The sequence below is a fragment of the Mustela putorius genome, unplaced genomic scaffold (genome assembly GCF_011764305.1).
Source record: "Mustela putorius furo isolate JIRA1106 unplaced genomic scaffold, ASM1176430v1.1 tig00003836_pilon_pilon_pilon, whole genome shotgun sequence".
Lineage (NCBI taxonomy): Eukaryota > Metazoa > Chordata > Mammalia > Carnivora > Mustelidae > Mustela > Mustela putorius.
In genome coordinates, this window is record NW_025421989.1 from 26,682,197 (window position 1) to 26,695,521 (window position 13,325).

The 13,325-nt window shown below is 38.1% G+C and overlaps 1 protein-coding gene across 5 annotated transcripts in view; it reads right to left on the minus strand.

The window, feature by feature from the left end:
• Positions 1-13,325, minus strand: part of DMD (dystrophin) — a 2,119,021-nt gene that overhangs the window by 308,974 nt on the left and 1,796,722 nt on the right. For all 5 annotated transcript variants that reach the window (XM_045089435.1, XM_045089434.1, XM_045089436.1 and 2 more), the window contains one exon: positions 6,951-7,097. In XM_045089435.1, coding sequence (XP_044945370.1) covers positions 6,951-7,097 — 147 coding nt within the window. The remainder of the gene's footprint in view (positions 1-6,950; positions 7,098-13,325) is intronic.

Genomic DNA, 13,325 nt, shown 5'->3' on the forward strand with positions numbered 1-13,325 from the left:
ACTTGAAGCAACAGGCTCACTTTGTTCGTCTTCATGAATAATACCCAAGGATGAATAATCATAAAAACAAAAATGGGTGAAATCAATTCTAATGATATATTTTACTTAGCCAAATACATAAAAATATTATCACCTCAGCATGTAACCAGTATAAAAATATTTTATTTTTGGTGCCGAGTCTTTGAAACCTGATATGTATATGACACTTAACAACATCTCAATCCTACTAAAAGGAATCTACGAGAAATTTCCCTTCACCCTCCTCTTTCTGCCTGGAAGACAAGTTAAGGGCTTCGGTTTCCAGGTTGCTGTAGCACTGTAACACTCCTCTAATACAGAATTTTCTGCATGGCATTAGGCTTATTTTCCACAGTGTGACCATAAACTTTTTTCAAAGTATGTTACAGAAGACACTTTTTAAAATCTTTTAAGGTTGGCCGTATTTGGCCAACTTAATGTAGGACGATGGTTCTCAGAGTGTAGTCCCTGGATCAGCAGAATCAGCCTTACCTGGGAGCTGGCTGGGAAGGCAGAATGTCCAACTCCAGAGCTAGACCTACTGAATCAGAAACTCTGGAAGTGGATCCCAGTGATTTAATAAGTCTTTAGGTGATTCTGATGCTTATGAACATTTGAGAACCACTAATGGAGGAAAACACGTTTCCTTTGAGAATGGCCTTAGTCTCATCATTTTCTCCTGGGTTCTGAGGTCTAACCACAGGCAGAAACATTTTAGGTATTATTAAAGAAACAGCCAAGAAAGGACATGCTAAGAAGACATTGGTAGAAACAACGTTTGCCCAACCAAAGGGACTGAAGTCAGATATCCTCTCCTTACCCTCAGTTAGTAATAGGTCCACATTATTTGTAAGAGCAGATGGCACAGCTCACTTAGGCTCCCCGCCTAGAAGGGACCCCGTAATGCCAAATGCTTAGTACAGTAGCCTTAAAAATAAAGAAAAGAGTCTGAAGAAAACGCTCAAAATCTGTCAACACATTGAAAGGATCAAATCCTGTGCTCAATGATAAGGACAAACACATATATATAGACAGCAGCCTGCTTTCAAAACCTATCTCACCAAAGTAAAAATCATAAGCTGCTCTGCTGGAATTTTTAATTTTTCAATTAAAACTCTGGTTAAATCTTTAGAAAACATAGCCATGCAAATATTTCTGTTGGCCAGCTACATATGATCCCATGTCCTTCTACAGTCTTACTCATCTTTGTTGATTATGTAGACCAAATTCTTGGTCAGAAAATACTGTAGAATTTATAAGTCAGAGATCTGAAAGGTACCACTTTTATAGTATTAGTGTCACAATAGCATATTTTTTTATAACATGGAGAAAGAGTGAGGCTTTATGGAAGTATTAAGAGAAAACCCATCTATAAAATTCTTCCCAGGATGGCATAAGCAGGAAAGAAGATTTTGGTTAGGATGTCTTTGGACCAGATAGGACAATTACAGTGTCTGCTACGTACACAGGGATCTGCAGAAGATGAGGGTCTACATCCTTGAGACAGAAAGTTAACACAGATGTGAAGATGGAGTATATAATTGTCTGCATGACTTCGGAAGAATCTTAGGAAACCTTTAAAAGCATACATAATTCATGATACTGTCCTTAAACATATTTAAAGAATATCATGCCTAGAAATATCTTCATGTTCAATATTTTTCAAGTGATTACATTCCAGACATCCCACAGTCAATAAAGCATGTACTCTTTATATTAAAGTGTATTTGCAGCTTCTGTTGCTCTTCATGGGTTTACTCGTAATGCAGAGAAACGGTTAGAACATCCCCTAGCGGTACTTCCCTGGAGGAGAATATCCCCTATAGTACTGCTGCTTGGTGAGTAAAGCGCATGATTATGTCGCTATACATATACCCATTGCTTCAACATTAGAAAAGTTTATCATCAGTTTAATTTTCTTCCCATTTGGTTTTGATACTCGTTTCTATTGGGTCAAATATTAGCATTGGTTCTGCTTTCAGAACTAATTCATTAAAGTAGCTTTTGGTTGATTTTAAGATGGTTGCTGAGTTCTAAAGACAATGAAGAATGTAATGCTCTAATGTCTTATATTTGAAACTACCGGTGGGATTTTAAGGGGTACACTGAGCTGGGCTCATTAATCCACTGGTTCGTAAAAGGGAGATTTCAAAGTTAATATCCCTGAGAATTATTCAAAAGAGGGGAGAAGCAGGGAAAGAGTGAAGTATTTCATGCCCATGATGCCCTAACTAGCTTTCAAGTATGACTCTGTGAAGTCCAAACTAAACAGGACTTTGATAAGAGGAAACAGAAGGGGCTGTGGGGTGGTCACAGTTCAGAAGAGAGGATTCGCACGTTGACTGACACTTACAAGCTTGTGACTGGGACCGTGTCAGTTTCTCTGTCTAAGCCTCAGTCTCCCTACATGTAAAAAAGAATAGTGATAATATGTAATTGTAAGGCATCATCATTATGTTATGAGGATTAAATGAGGGAATGTACATGAAAACTCCTCACTACAAGGAATGACGGTTTCCTATGCCCAAAACACATTGTCACATGGTCTAGGGCAAACATTTTAACCAGTGAGTCCACTCTGAGGCAGAAAATAGGATTTTATTCTGACAGAGTTTCAAACGGGGAAACCAATGTCTCTAAACTTCTATTTGTGCATTCCAAATAAATTCTGAGCTCTCTTTACACTATTTTGATATATAGATAAATCAAGACTGTGTCTTACTCTGCTGTTGATGTCATATATACATGGTTTATCTGTTTCTATCATTTTGACTGATACTACACATAGCTAAAAAAAAAAAAACAACAAACCAGTATGGCTTTCTTTTAAAATAAAAATTAATGGGTTGTCTAATTAAACCCAGGATATTCTGGTATCAAGTAGATAGAGCCTGGTACTGTGTAACTCACTTTCTTCTATTACACTATTTTGCCCAAATTTAAGAGGTTTTCTTAGGTTTATATGTGCCTTCCCACTACTCCAACTCTCTATTTCTTAATTTTTCTCTGTCTCAGTAGACAAAGAAGCAGAGATGAATTTGTACTAATTTTTTTTATCAAGATGTCATAACTGACATAGCATTGTAAACAACTAAATTTTTTATTTTTTCTAGAAATAGAATGTCATAATGATGATGGGCTCCAGCTTCCCTCCACAGATGGTAGGTGATTCTTTGGTCAGTTACATTCTTCTAACTGTAAAATGTTGTTAACAGGGCATATGACTTGCTCTGCCAGTAATGCGGATGAAGTTATTTGATGTGAACCTCATTTCTTTGCTTTGTTCACTTTCTGAACAAGGACTCCCATTTATAATATAGCAGGTTGGTTACAGTTATGGTCAAAGAAAAAAAATGAAATCCATTTGACTCAATTATGTGCAACCCCAAACCTTGGATTTATCAGCTTTCTGCTGAAAACACTTTTCAAGCATTATCCTTAAGGTCATGTCCAAAAATAGCAACATGTGAAATTTGCTACAACAAGAGCATGTACCATGAACTCATCGAGCTGTTTAGTATGAGAAAGCTGTGTATATGTGGGCTTGGAATGAAGGGTTTAAAAGTTAAAATGAAAGAAGGAAAAACACAATTCCCCATGAGCAACCTCTATAACGTGAATAGAGGAAGCCACTGTATTGATTCTAAACTAAATTTTGTCATATGCATATCTCCTCCTCAGATATCCAGAAATAGAATCATAGGATTGAGCTAGATATGACCTGAGTCCAAATGGATTGCCTCATTTTATAAATGAGGGAATTAAAGCTGAGGGAGGATAAAGGCTTTTTGAAGATAACATGGTCAAAGAATGAGCTTCAGTTTGAAGTCAGGGCTAATACTATTCACTCCCGTCCTTTTTTTACTACATCAACTCCTTTAATGTACTTCCCTACAATTATAACCAAGTCTTTATTCATTCTAAGGAATGAGCAAAACTTAGGCTATTAATATTTTCTCATACTTTACATCTAAATAAAGAATGCTACTATAATGACTCACTTAGTACTGATCTTTAAAAACTTCCCTTATCAGGGCACTTGGGTGGCTCCATCGGTCAAGTGACTGCCTTTGGCTCAGGTCATGATCATGGGGTCCTGGGATCAAGTTCTGCATCAGGCTCCCTGCTCAGCAGGGAGTCTGCTTCTCCCTCTGATTCTCCCACCCCCATACTCTCTTTCTCTCTCTCTCAAATAAATAAATAAAATCTTAAAAAAAATTCCTTATCAGTCATAATCTTTTGATCTCATCTGTAACCTTAGGTGCCACGATCATAAATCATACCACATTCTGAAGGCAAATGTAGCATTTGGCTCTTTTTTTTTTTTCAAAGATTTTCTTTATTTATTTGACAGAGAGGGAGAGAGAGAGCATAAGCAGGGGGAGCAGAAGAGGCAGAGAGAGAAGCAGACTCTCTGCTGAGCAGGGAGCCTGAGGCAGGGCTCAATGTCAGGACCTTGGGATCACGACTTGAGCCAAAGGCAGATGCTTAACCGACTGAGTTACCCAGGCACTCAGCATTTGGTTCTTCAAAAGAAATTTTAAGATACAGTTCAAGAGTGCTTAAAGAGAACAAATGTGGCCACTGCTTTTCCATGGACATTTATTACTTTTCTTATTTATGCTTAAAGTGGAAAACATACTCTTCCAGTCCCGTCCACTTATTTGTGGAGCATAACAAATAACATAGAGGACACAGGGAGATGGAGAGGAGAAGGGAGTTGAGGGAAATTGGAGGGGGAGGTGAACCATGAGAGACTATGGACTCTGAAAAACAATCTGAGGGGTTTGAAGGGGCGGGGGTGGGAGGTTGGGGGTACCAGGTGGTGGGTATTAGGGAGGGCACGGATTGCATGGAGCACTGGGTGTGGTGCAAAAACAATGAATATTGTTACGCTGAAAAGAAAAAAAACATACTAAGGATGAAGTTGATAAGGTTTTAATAGTACTTAGCCACTATGAAACTAATAGACATAGAAAGGCATGTAATTGCTTAGCTATATTGCTTGCTTTGGTCAATGTCCCTTATAACAGTCTATCATACAAATATTTTGAAACTATCCATCACAACAAGAATTACATTATAGGAGATCTCAAGAGGTCTTGAATTTGGAACTTGTTTTTATGAAAGATCTAGCAATTCTTCAACAGGATTTTCAATCACACTGCTAAACGGACTGTCAATATAAAAAGTTATCTGCTTTATCATTTTTTCCTATTAAAACACTGAAAACAAATATTTTTAAACTCAGTTTCCTCTCCATTCTCAGAAGCATAATGTCTGCACCCTATGAAACTGGAGAGGGAGACAAAACAATTCTCTAATTCCATAGTAAAATCAGTTTGAGGGTTTTGGGGTATTTTACACAGTGTCCCTCACATGGGGAACACAGAGACACACACTATATTTTCTGAGTTCTTATTATGAGCCAGGTACTGTACTAACAGCTCTACGTGAACTAATTTGTTTACTATTACAGCAAATATGTTAGAGACGAGAGAACTGACAATCAGAGAGGACAAGTGGCTTCAAGGTCACTCAGTAAGTTTGATTCCAAAACTTGTATGCTATAATAATAATCATCATTATAACTGCAATAACACCAAGAGCTAGAATTTATACAGCATTTACTATGTAACTATGTATACTGTTCTAAGCACTTCCCACATCTTTTGACTTACTTGTCCTAATAATAGACTGGTATTTTAGAAACATTTAATATCCACATTTTCTTCAGATGAGAGACCAAAGCACAGAAAGCTTAAATAACTTGCCCAAGGTCCCATAGCTAGTAAGTGTGACTTTGAGCATGCTTCTGGTCCTATATTTATTCAGCAAACCTATGAAAAACCTTCATATATATAAGTTTGTGATAGGATGTTCTTTTTATATTTTTTTTAAAAAGATTGTTTATTTTTGAGAGAGAGAGAGAGTGAGTATAAGTTGGGGGAGTGGCAGAGGAAGCAGGAGACTGTCCACGAAGCAGGGAGCCCAACTCTGGGCTTGATCCCAGGACACTGGGATGATGACCTGAGCCAAAGGCAGACGCTTAACCCACTGAGCCACCCAGGCACCCACAACGTTCTTTTTTAAGATTTTATTTATTTACTTGACAGAGAGAGAGATCGCAAGCAGGCAGAGAGGCAAGCAGAGAGAGAGGGGGAAGCAGGCTCCCTACTGAGCAGAGAGCCCGATGCAGGACGTGATCCCAGGACCCTGAGATCATGACCTGAGCTGAAGGTAGAGGCCTAACCCACTGAGCCACCCAGATGCCCCCACAATGTTCTTTTTTTCCCCTTATTCTTCTTAAATTTATTTATTTGTTTATTTATTTTTATTGTCCCAGAATCATTTTTTTTTTACTTTAAAAAAAAATTTCTTTTCAGCATAACAGAATTCATTGTTTTTGCACCACACCCAGCGCTCCATGCAATCCGTGCCCTCTCTAATACCCACCACCTGGCTCCCCCAACCTCCCACCCCCACCCCTTCAAAATCCTCAGATTGTTTTCAGAGTCCATAGTCTCTCATGGTTCACATGTTCTTTTAAAAAAGATTTTAGAATATGTCTTATCATTGACTGTTGTTTGAATTAGGATTCCAAAGATAAAAGATGTTTAAAGAATCCAAGCAATAATAGTACAAAGTAATTGTATGATAGTAAATAAGTCCGTCTGTCATGATTCTGCACTATTTCCCATATTTATTGCAAGATATAGGAAAGTCTAACTTTAAGTTGTTTAAAAAAATTATTACTAGTAGGTCTGAAAAAATTTCTGTAGGAAGTTACTAAATAGTATAAAATACTCTACATTCACAAAATATTATCCAGAACATCACACAGAAACTACTTTTCTTGTACCTTACAAACAAGATTTAGCCATATATCCTCTTGTTGTATCAAGGAACTGCAATGCTCATAATGTGCCTACCTGCAGAAGTTTCCATCTGGTGTTCAGGTCTTCCAGGATGTTGAGGTTATATGGTGACAGCTGAATGCCCAACGTAGTGAGTTGACGAGCAAGGTCATTGACGTAGCTGACATTCTCTTTCAGAGGTGTAATTTCTCCTCGAAGCGCCTATATGAAATAGTCAAGTGCAAGTTGGAAAATGAGAACATTTAAAAGCAAAGAAACAGACACATGGGAACTACAAGATATCTTGTTCTGTTTAGGGTGCAGTTAGTGACATTTGCTCTATTACAGTGCCATTGCAACTATGAACACTTGTGAATGGGTGAATAATAATAATAACTAATATTTATAGAGCATTTCTTAGGTGCCTAATCCTGTGATAAGCTCTGTCTACATAATGATAATTTTATTCCTACCAAGTAATCCTATGGGGTATAGTTGGAGAATTCTCATTTTACATGTGAGAAAACAACTTGCAGAGGTTTCATCTTGCCAAAGTTTCAATGGGTCAAAATGGAGGAACCTGGGATACATAACCAGGGTTGCTTGCCTCCAGAGTACATATTATACTATAACTTTCCAAAGTAATTCTGAATTGGCAAAGTAACAAAAAAATACACTGCTGGATTCTAAATTCTACTCATCATGCAACCAGAAATGGACCCTTTTTTAAAATAATAAGAATATATATTCAATCATGAGATACTATATTCACACTGTACCAACCGCATAATAAATAGATTCATTTAGAGATTAGGGTATTTTGTCAAGCCCTAGGAATGACTGGTCTCCTGGTATTTTAGTCCTTGTAGCAATGACTTAGGAGAGCTCCCAAGGGGCTTCTCTACTGTCTCTGAAGCACTAGAATGGGATTCTCTGATGCAATGCATCATGACGATCCAGTGAGTAGAAGAACCCTGTGCAGATACGGGGAGGATATTACCATGCATCATATCTACCCTACTGAGATGACATTTATGGATCTTTAACATGATGCATGATGTCCAAATGTTCCAATGAACAATTTCTAACGGACAAATTCCCTCACTTAGGAGAACAGTTTGTGTAATGTAATGTCTATGTACAAGGACAACATCACTTACTCGGGTATATAGGCTGCTTTGACTTGCTTGATCTGGGTAGGTGTTATTTCTCTGGTTCACTATGTTGATAAAACCACTGTTTACACAGACTTCATCTATAACCCTCCAATTCCCTCCCACTCTAAAGAGAAGGAGCCAGTATGTACATTCTAAATAAGAATGGCATTGTCCTATCAAATCAACCTCAATATCTCACCACTAAAATGTAGTATTGTATGGAATATAAGACTCTTATATAGTTCTTAGACAATATAAGACATTGTGATAATCACTCTACAGAATTTAATGTTTTTTAAAAATGAGCATTAAGAATATTTTTTTTTTAAAGATTTTATTTATTTATTTGACAGAGAGAGATCACAGGTAGGTAGAGAGGCTGGCAGAGAGAGAGAGGGAGGGGAGCAGGCTCACTTCTGAGCAGAGAGCCCGATGTGGGACTCGATCCCAGGACCCTGAGATCATGACCTGAGCCGAAGGCAGCGGCTTAACCCACTGAGCCACCCAGGCGCCCGAGCATTAAGAATATTATATGAAAGAATCATGGGTGTCTTTTGGGAGCGATGGAAGTATTCTGTAATGAGACAGTGGTGATGGTAGCACAACCTTGTGAATATACAAAACATTACTGAATTGCATACTTCAAAAGAGTGTGTTTAAATTTTATTTATGTATTTATTTAAAAGATTTTATTTATTTATTTGATTGACAGAGATCACAAGTAGGCAGGGAGACAGGCAGAGAGAGAGGAGGAAGCAGGCTCCCCACTGAGCAGAGAGCCTGATGTGGGGCTCGATCCCAGGACCCTGGGATCATGACCCAAGCCGAAGGCAGAGGCCTAACCCACTGAACCACCCAGGTGCCCCCCAATTTTTTTTTTATTAAGTAAACTGGACACCCGACGTGGGGCTCAATCTCATGACCCTGAAGTCAAGCATCACAGGCTCCACCAACTGAGCCAACTGGATGTCCCTGAAGGGTGAATTTTATTGTTTGTGAATTATGTATCAATAAAAAATAAAAATAAAGGAAAACAGAAGAAATCTTTCTGTCTGACCATAGACATGAAAAAAACCCTATCTGATGTATTCATCTTTATTCAACTTCATGTCAGTAGAATGCTATAGGAATCAGTCAGAGAAAGTTTTTTTTTTTTTTTTTTTTTTTTTTTTTTTTTTTTTTTTTTTTTTTTTTTTTTTTTTTTTTTTTTTTTTTATAAACATATATTTTTATCCCCAGGGGTACAGGTCTGTGAATCACCAGGTTTACACACTTCACAGCACTCACCAAATCACATACCCTCCCCAATGTCCATAATCCCACCCCCTTCTCCCAAACCCCCTCCCCCCGGCAACCCTCAGTTTGTTTTGTGAGATTAAGAGTCACTTATGGTTTGTCTCCCTCCCAATCCCATCTTGTTTCATTTATTCTTCTACCCACTTAAGCCTCCATGTTGCATCACCACTTCCTCATATCAGGGAGATCATATGATAGTTGTCTTTCTCTGCTTGACTTATTTCGCTAAGCATGATACGCTCTAGTTCCATCCATGTTGTTGCAAATGGCAAGATTTCATTTCTTTTGATGGCTGCATAGTATTCCATTGTGTATATATACCACATCTTCTTGATCCATTCATCTGTTGATGGACATCTAGGTTCTTTCCATAGTTTGGCTATTGTGGACATTGCTGCTATAAACATTCGGGTGCATGTGCCCCTTTGGATCACTACATTTGTATCTTTAGGGTAAATACCCAATAGTGCAATTGCTGGGTCATAGGGCAGTTCTATTTTCAACATTTTGAGGAACCTCCATGCTGTTTTTCCAGAGTGGCTGCACCAGCTTGCATTCCCACCAACAGTGTAGGAGGGTTCCCCTTTCTCCGCATCCTCGCCAGCATCTGTCATTTCCTGACTTGTTGATTTTAGCCATTCTGACTGGTGTGAGGTGATATCTCATTGTGGTTTTGATTTGTATTTCCCTGATGCCGAGTGATATGGAGCACTTTTTCATGTGTCTGTTGGCCATCTGGATGTCTTCTTTGCAGAAATGTCTGTTCATGTCTTCTGCCCATTTCTTGATTGGATTATTTGTTCTTTGGGTGTTGAGTTTGCTAAGTTCTTTATAGATTCTGGACACTAGTCCTTTATCTGATATGTCGTTTGCAAATATCTTCTCCCATTCTGTCAGTTGTCTTTTGATTTTGTTAACTGTTTCCTTTGCTGTGCAAAAGCTTTTGATCTTGATGAAATCCCAGTAGTTCATTTTTTCCCTTGCTTCCCTTGCCTTTTGCGTTGTTCCTAGGAGGATGTTGCTGCGGCAGAGGTCGAAGAGGTTGCTGCCCGTGTTCTCAAGGATTTTGATGGATTCCTTTCGTACATTGAGGTCCTTCATCCATTTTGAGTCTATTTTGTGTGTGTGGTGTAAGGAAATGGTCCAATTTCATTTTTCTGCATGTGGCTGTCCAATTTTCCCAGCACCATTTATTGAAAAGGCTGTCTTTTTTCCATTGGACATTCTTTCCTGCTTTGTCGAAGATTAGTTGACCATAGATTTGAGGGTCTATTTTCTGGGCTCTCTATTCTGTTCCATTGATCTATGTGTCTGTTTTTTGTGCCAGTACCATGCTGTCTTGATGATGACAGCTTTGTAATAGAGCTTGAAGTCCGGAATTGTGATGCCACCAACGTTGGCTTTCTTTTTCAATATCCCTTTGGCTATTCGAGGTCTTTTCTGGTTCCATATAAATTTTAGAATTATTTGTTCCATTTCTTTGAAAAAGATGGATGGTACTTTGATAGGAATTGCATTAAATGTGTAGATTGCTTTAGGTAGCATAGACATTTTCACAATATTTATTCTTCCAATCCAGGAGCATGGAACATTTTTCCATTTCTTTGTGTCTTCCTCAATTTCTTTCATGAGTACTTTATAGTTTTCTGAGTATAGATTCTGTGTCTCTTTGGTTAGGTTTATTCCTAGGTATCTTATGGTTTTGGATGCAATTGTAAATGGGATTGACTCCTTAATATCTCTTTTCTTCTGTCTTGCTGTTGGTGTAGAGAAATGCAACTGATTTCTGTGCATTGATTTTATATCCTGACACTTTACTGAATTCCTGTATAAGTTCTAGCAGTTTTTGGAGTGCATTCTTTTGGGTTTTCCACATATAGTATCATATCATCTGCGAAGAGTGATAATTTGACTTCTTCTTTGCCGATTTGGATGCCTTTAATTTCCTTTTGTTGTCTGATTGCTGAGGCTAGGACCTCTAGTACAATGTTGAATAGCAGTGGTGATAATGGACATCCCTGCCGTGTTCCTGACCTTAGCGGAAAAGCTTTCAGTTTTTCTCCATTGAGAATGATATTTGCGGTGGGTTTTTCATAGATGGCTTTGATGATATTGAGGTATGTGCCCTCTATCCCTACACTTTGAAGAGTTTTGATCAGGAAGGGATGTTGTACTTTGTCAAATGCTTTTTCAGCATCTATTGAGAGTATCATATGGTTCTTGTTCTTTCTTTTATTGATGTGTTGTATCACATTGACTGATTTGCGGATGTTGAACCAACCTTGCAGCCCTGGAATAAATCCCACTTGGTCGTGGTGAATAATCTTTTTTAATGTACTGTTGAATCCTATTGGCTAGTATTTTGTTGAGTATTTTCGCATCTGTGTTCATCAAGGATATCGGTCTATAGCTCTCTTTTTTTGGTGGGATCCTTGTCTGGTTTTGGGATCAAGGTGATGCTGGCCTCATAAAATGAGTTTGGAAGTTTTCCTTCCATTTCTATTTTTTGGAACAGTTTCAGGAGAATAGGAATTAGTTCTTCTTTAAATGTTTGGTAGAATTCCCCCGGAAAGCCGTCTGGCCCTGGGCTTTTGTTTGTTTGGAGATTTTTAATGACTGTTTCAATCTCCTTACTGGTTATGGGTCTGTTCAGGCTTTCTATTTCTTCCTGGTTCAGTTGTGGTAGTTTATATGTTTCTAGGAATGCATCCATTTCTTCCAGATTGTCAAATTTATTGCCGTAGAGTTGCTCATAGTATGTTCTTATAATAGTTTGTATTTCTTTGGTGTTAGTTGTGATCTCTCCTCTTTCATTCATGATTTTATTTATTTGGGTCCTTTCTCTTTTCTTTTTGATAAGTCGGGCCAGGGGTTTATCAATTTTATTAATTCTTTCAAAGAACCAGCTCCTAGTTTCGTTGATTTGTTCTATTGTTTTTTTTGGTTTCTATTTCATTGATTTCTGCTCTGATCTTTATGATTTCTCTTCTCCTGCTGGGCTTAGGGTTTCTTTCTTTCTTGTTCTTTCTCCAGCTCCTTTAGGTGTAGGGTTAGGTTGTGTACCTGAGACCTTTCTTGTTTCTTGAGAAAGGCTTGTACCGCTATATATTTTCCTCTCAGGACTGCCTTTGTTGTGTCCCACAGATTTTGAACCGTTGTGTTTTCATTATCATTTGTTTCCATGATTTTTTTCAATTCTTCTTTAATTTCCCGGTTGACCCATTCATTCTTTAGAAGGATACTGTTTAGTCTCCATGTATTTGGGTTCTTTCCAAACTTCCTTTTGTGGTTGAGTTCTAGCTTTAGAGCATTGTGGTCTGAAAATATGCAGGGAATGATCCCAATCTTTTGATACCGGTTGAGTCCTGATTTAGGACCGAGGATGTGATCTATTCTGGAGAATGTTCCATGTGCACTAGAGAAGAATGTGTATTCTGTTGCTTTGGGATGAAATATTCTGAATATATCTGTGATGTCCATCTGGTCCAGTGTGTCATTTAAGGCCTTTATATCCTTGCTGATCTTTTGCTTGGATGACCTGTCCATTTCAGTGAGGGGAGTGTTAAAGTCCCCTACTATCATTGTATTATTGTTGATGTGTTTCTTTGATTTTGTTATTAATTGGTTTATATAGTTGGCTGCTCCCACATTGGGGGCATAGATATTTAAAATTGTTAAATCTTCTTGTTGGACAGACCCTTTGAGTATGATATAGTGTCCTTCCTCATCTCTTATTATAGTCTTTGGCTTAAAATCTAATTGATCTGATATAAGGATTGCCACTCCTGCTTTCTTCTGATGTCCATTAGCATGGTAAATTCTTTTTCCCACCCCCTCACTTTAAATCTGGAGGTGTCTTCGGGCTTAAAATGTGTTTCTTGGAGGCAACATATAGATGGGTTTTGTTTTTTTTATCCATTCTGATACCCTGTGTCTTTTGACAGGGGCATTTAGCCCATTCACATTCAGGGTAACTATTGAGAGATATGAATTTAGT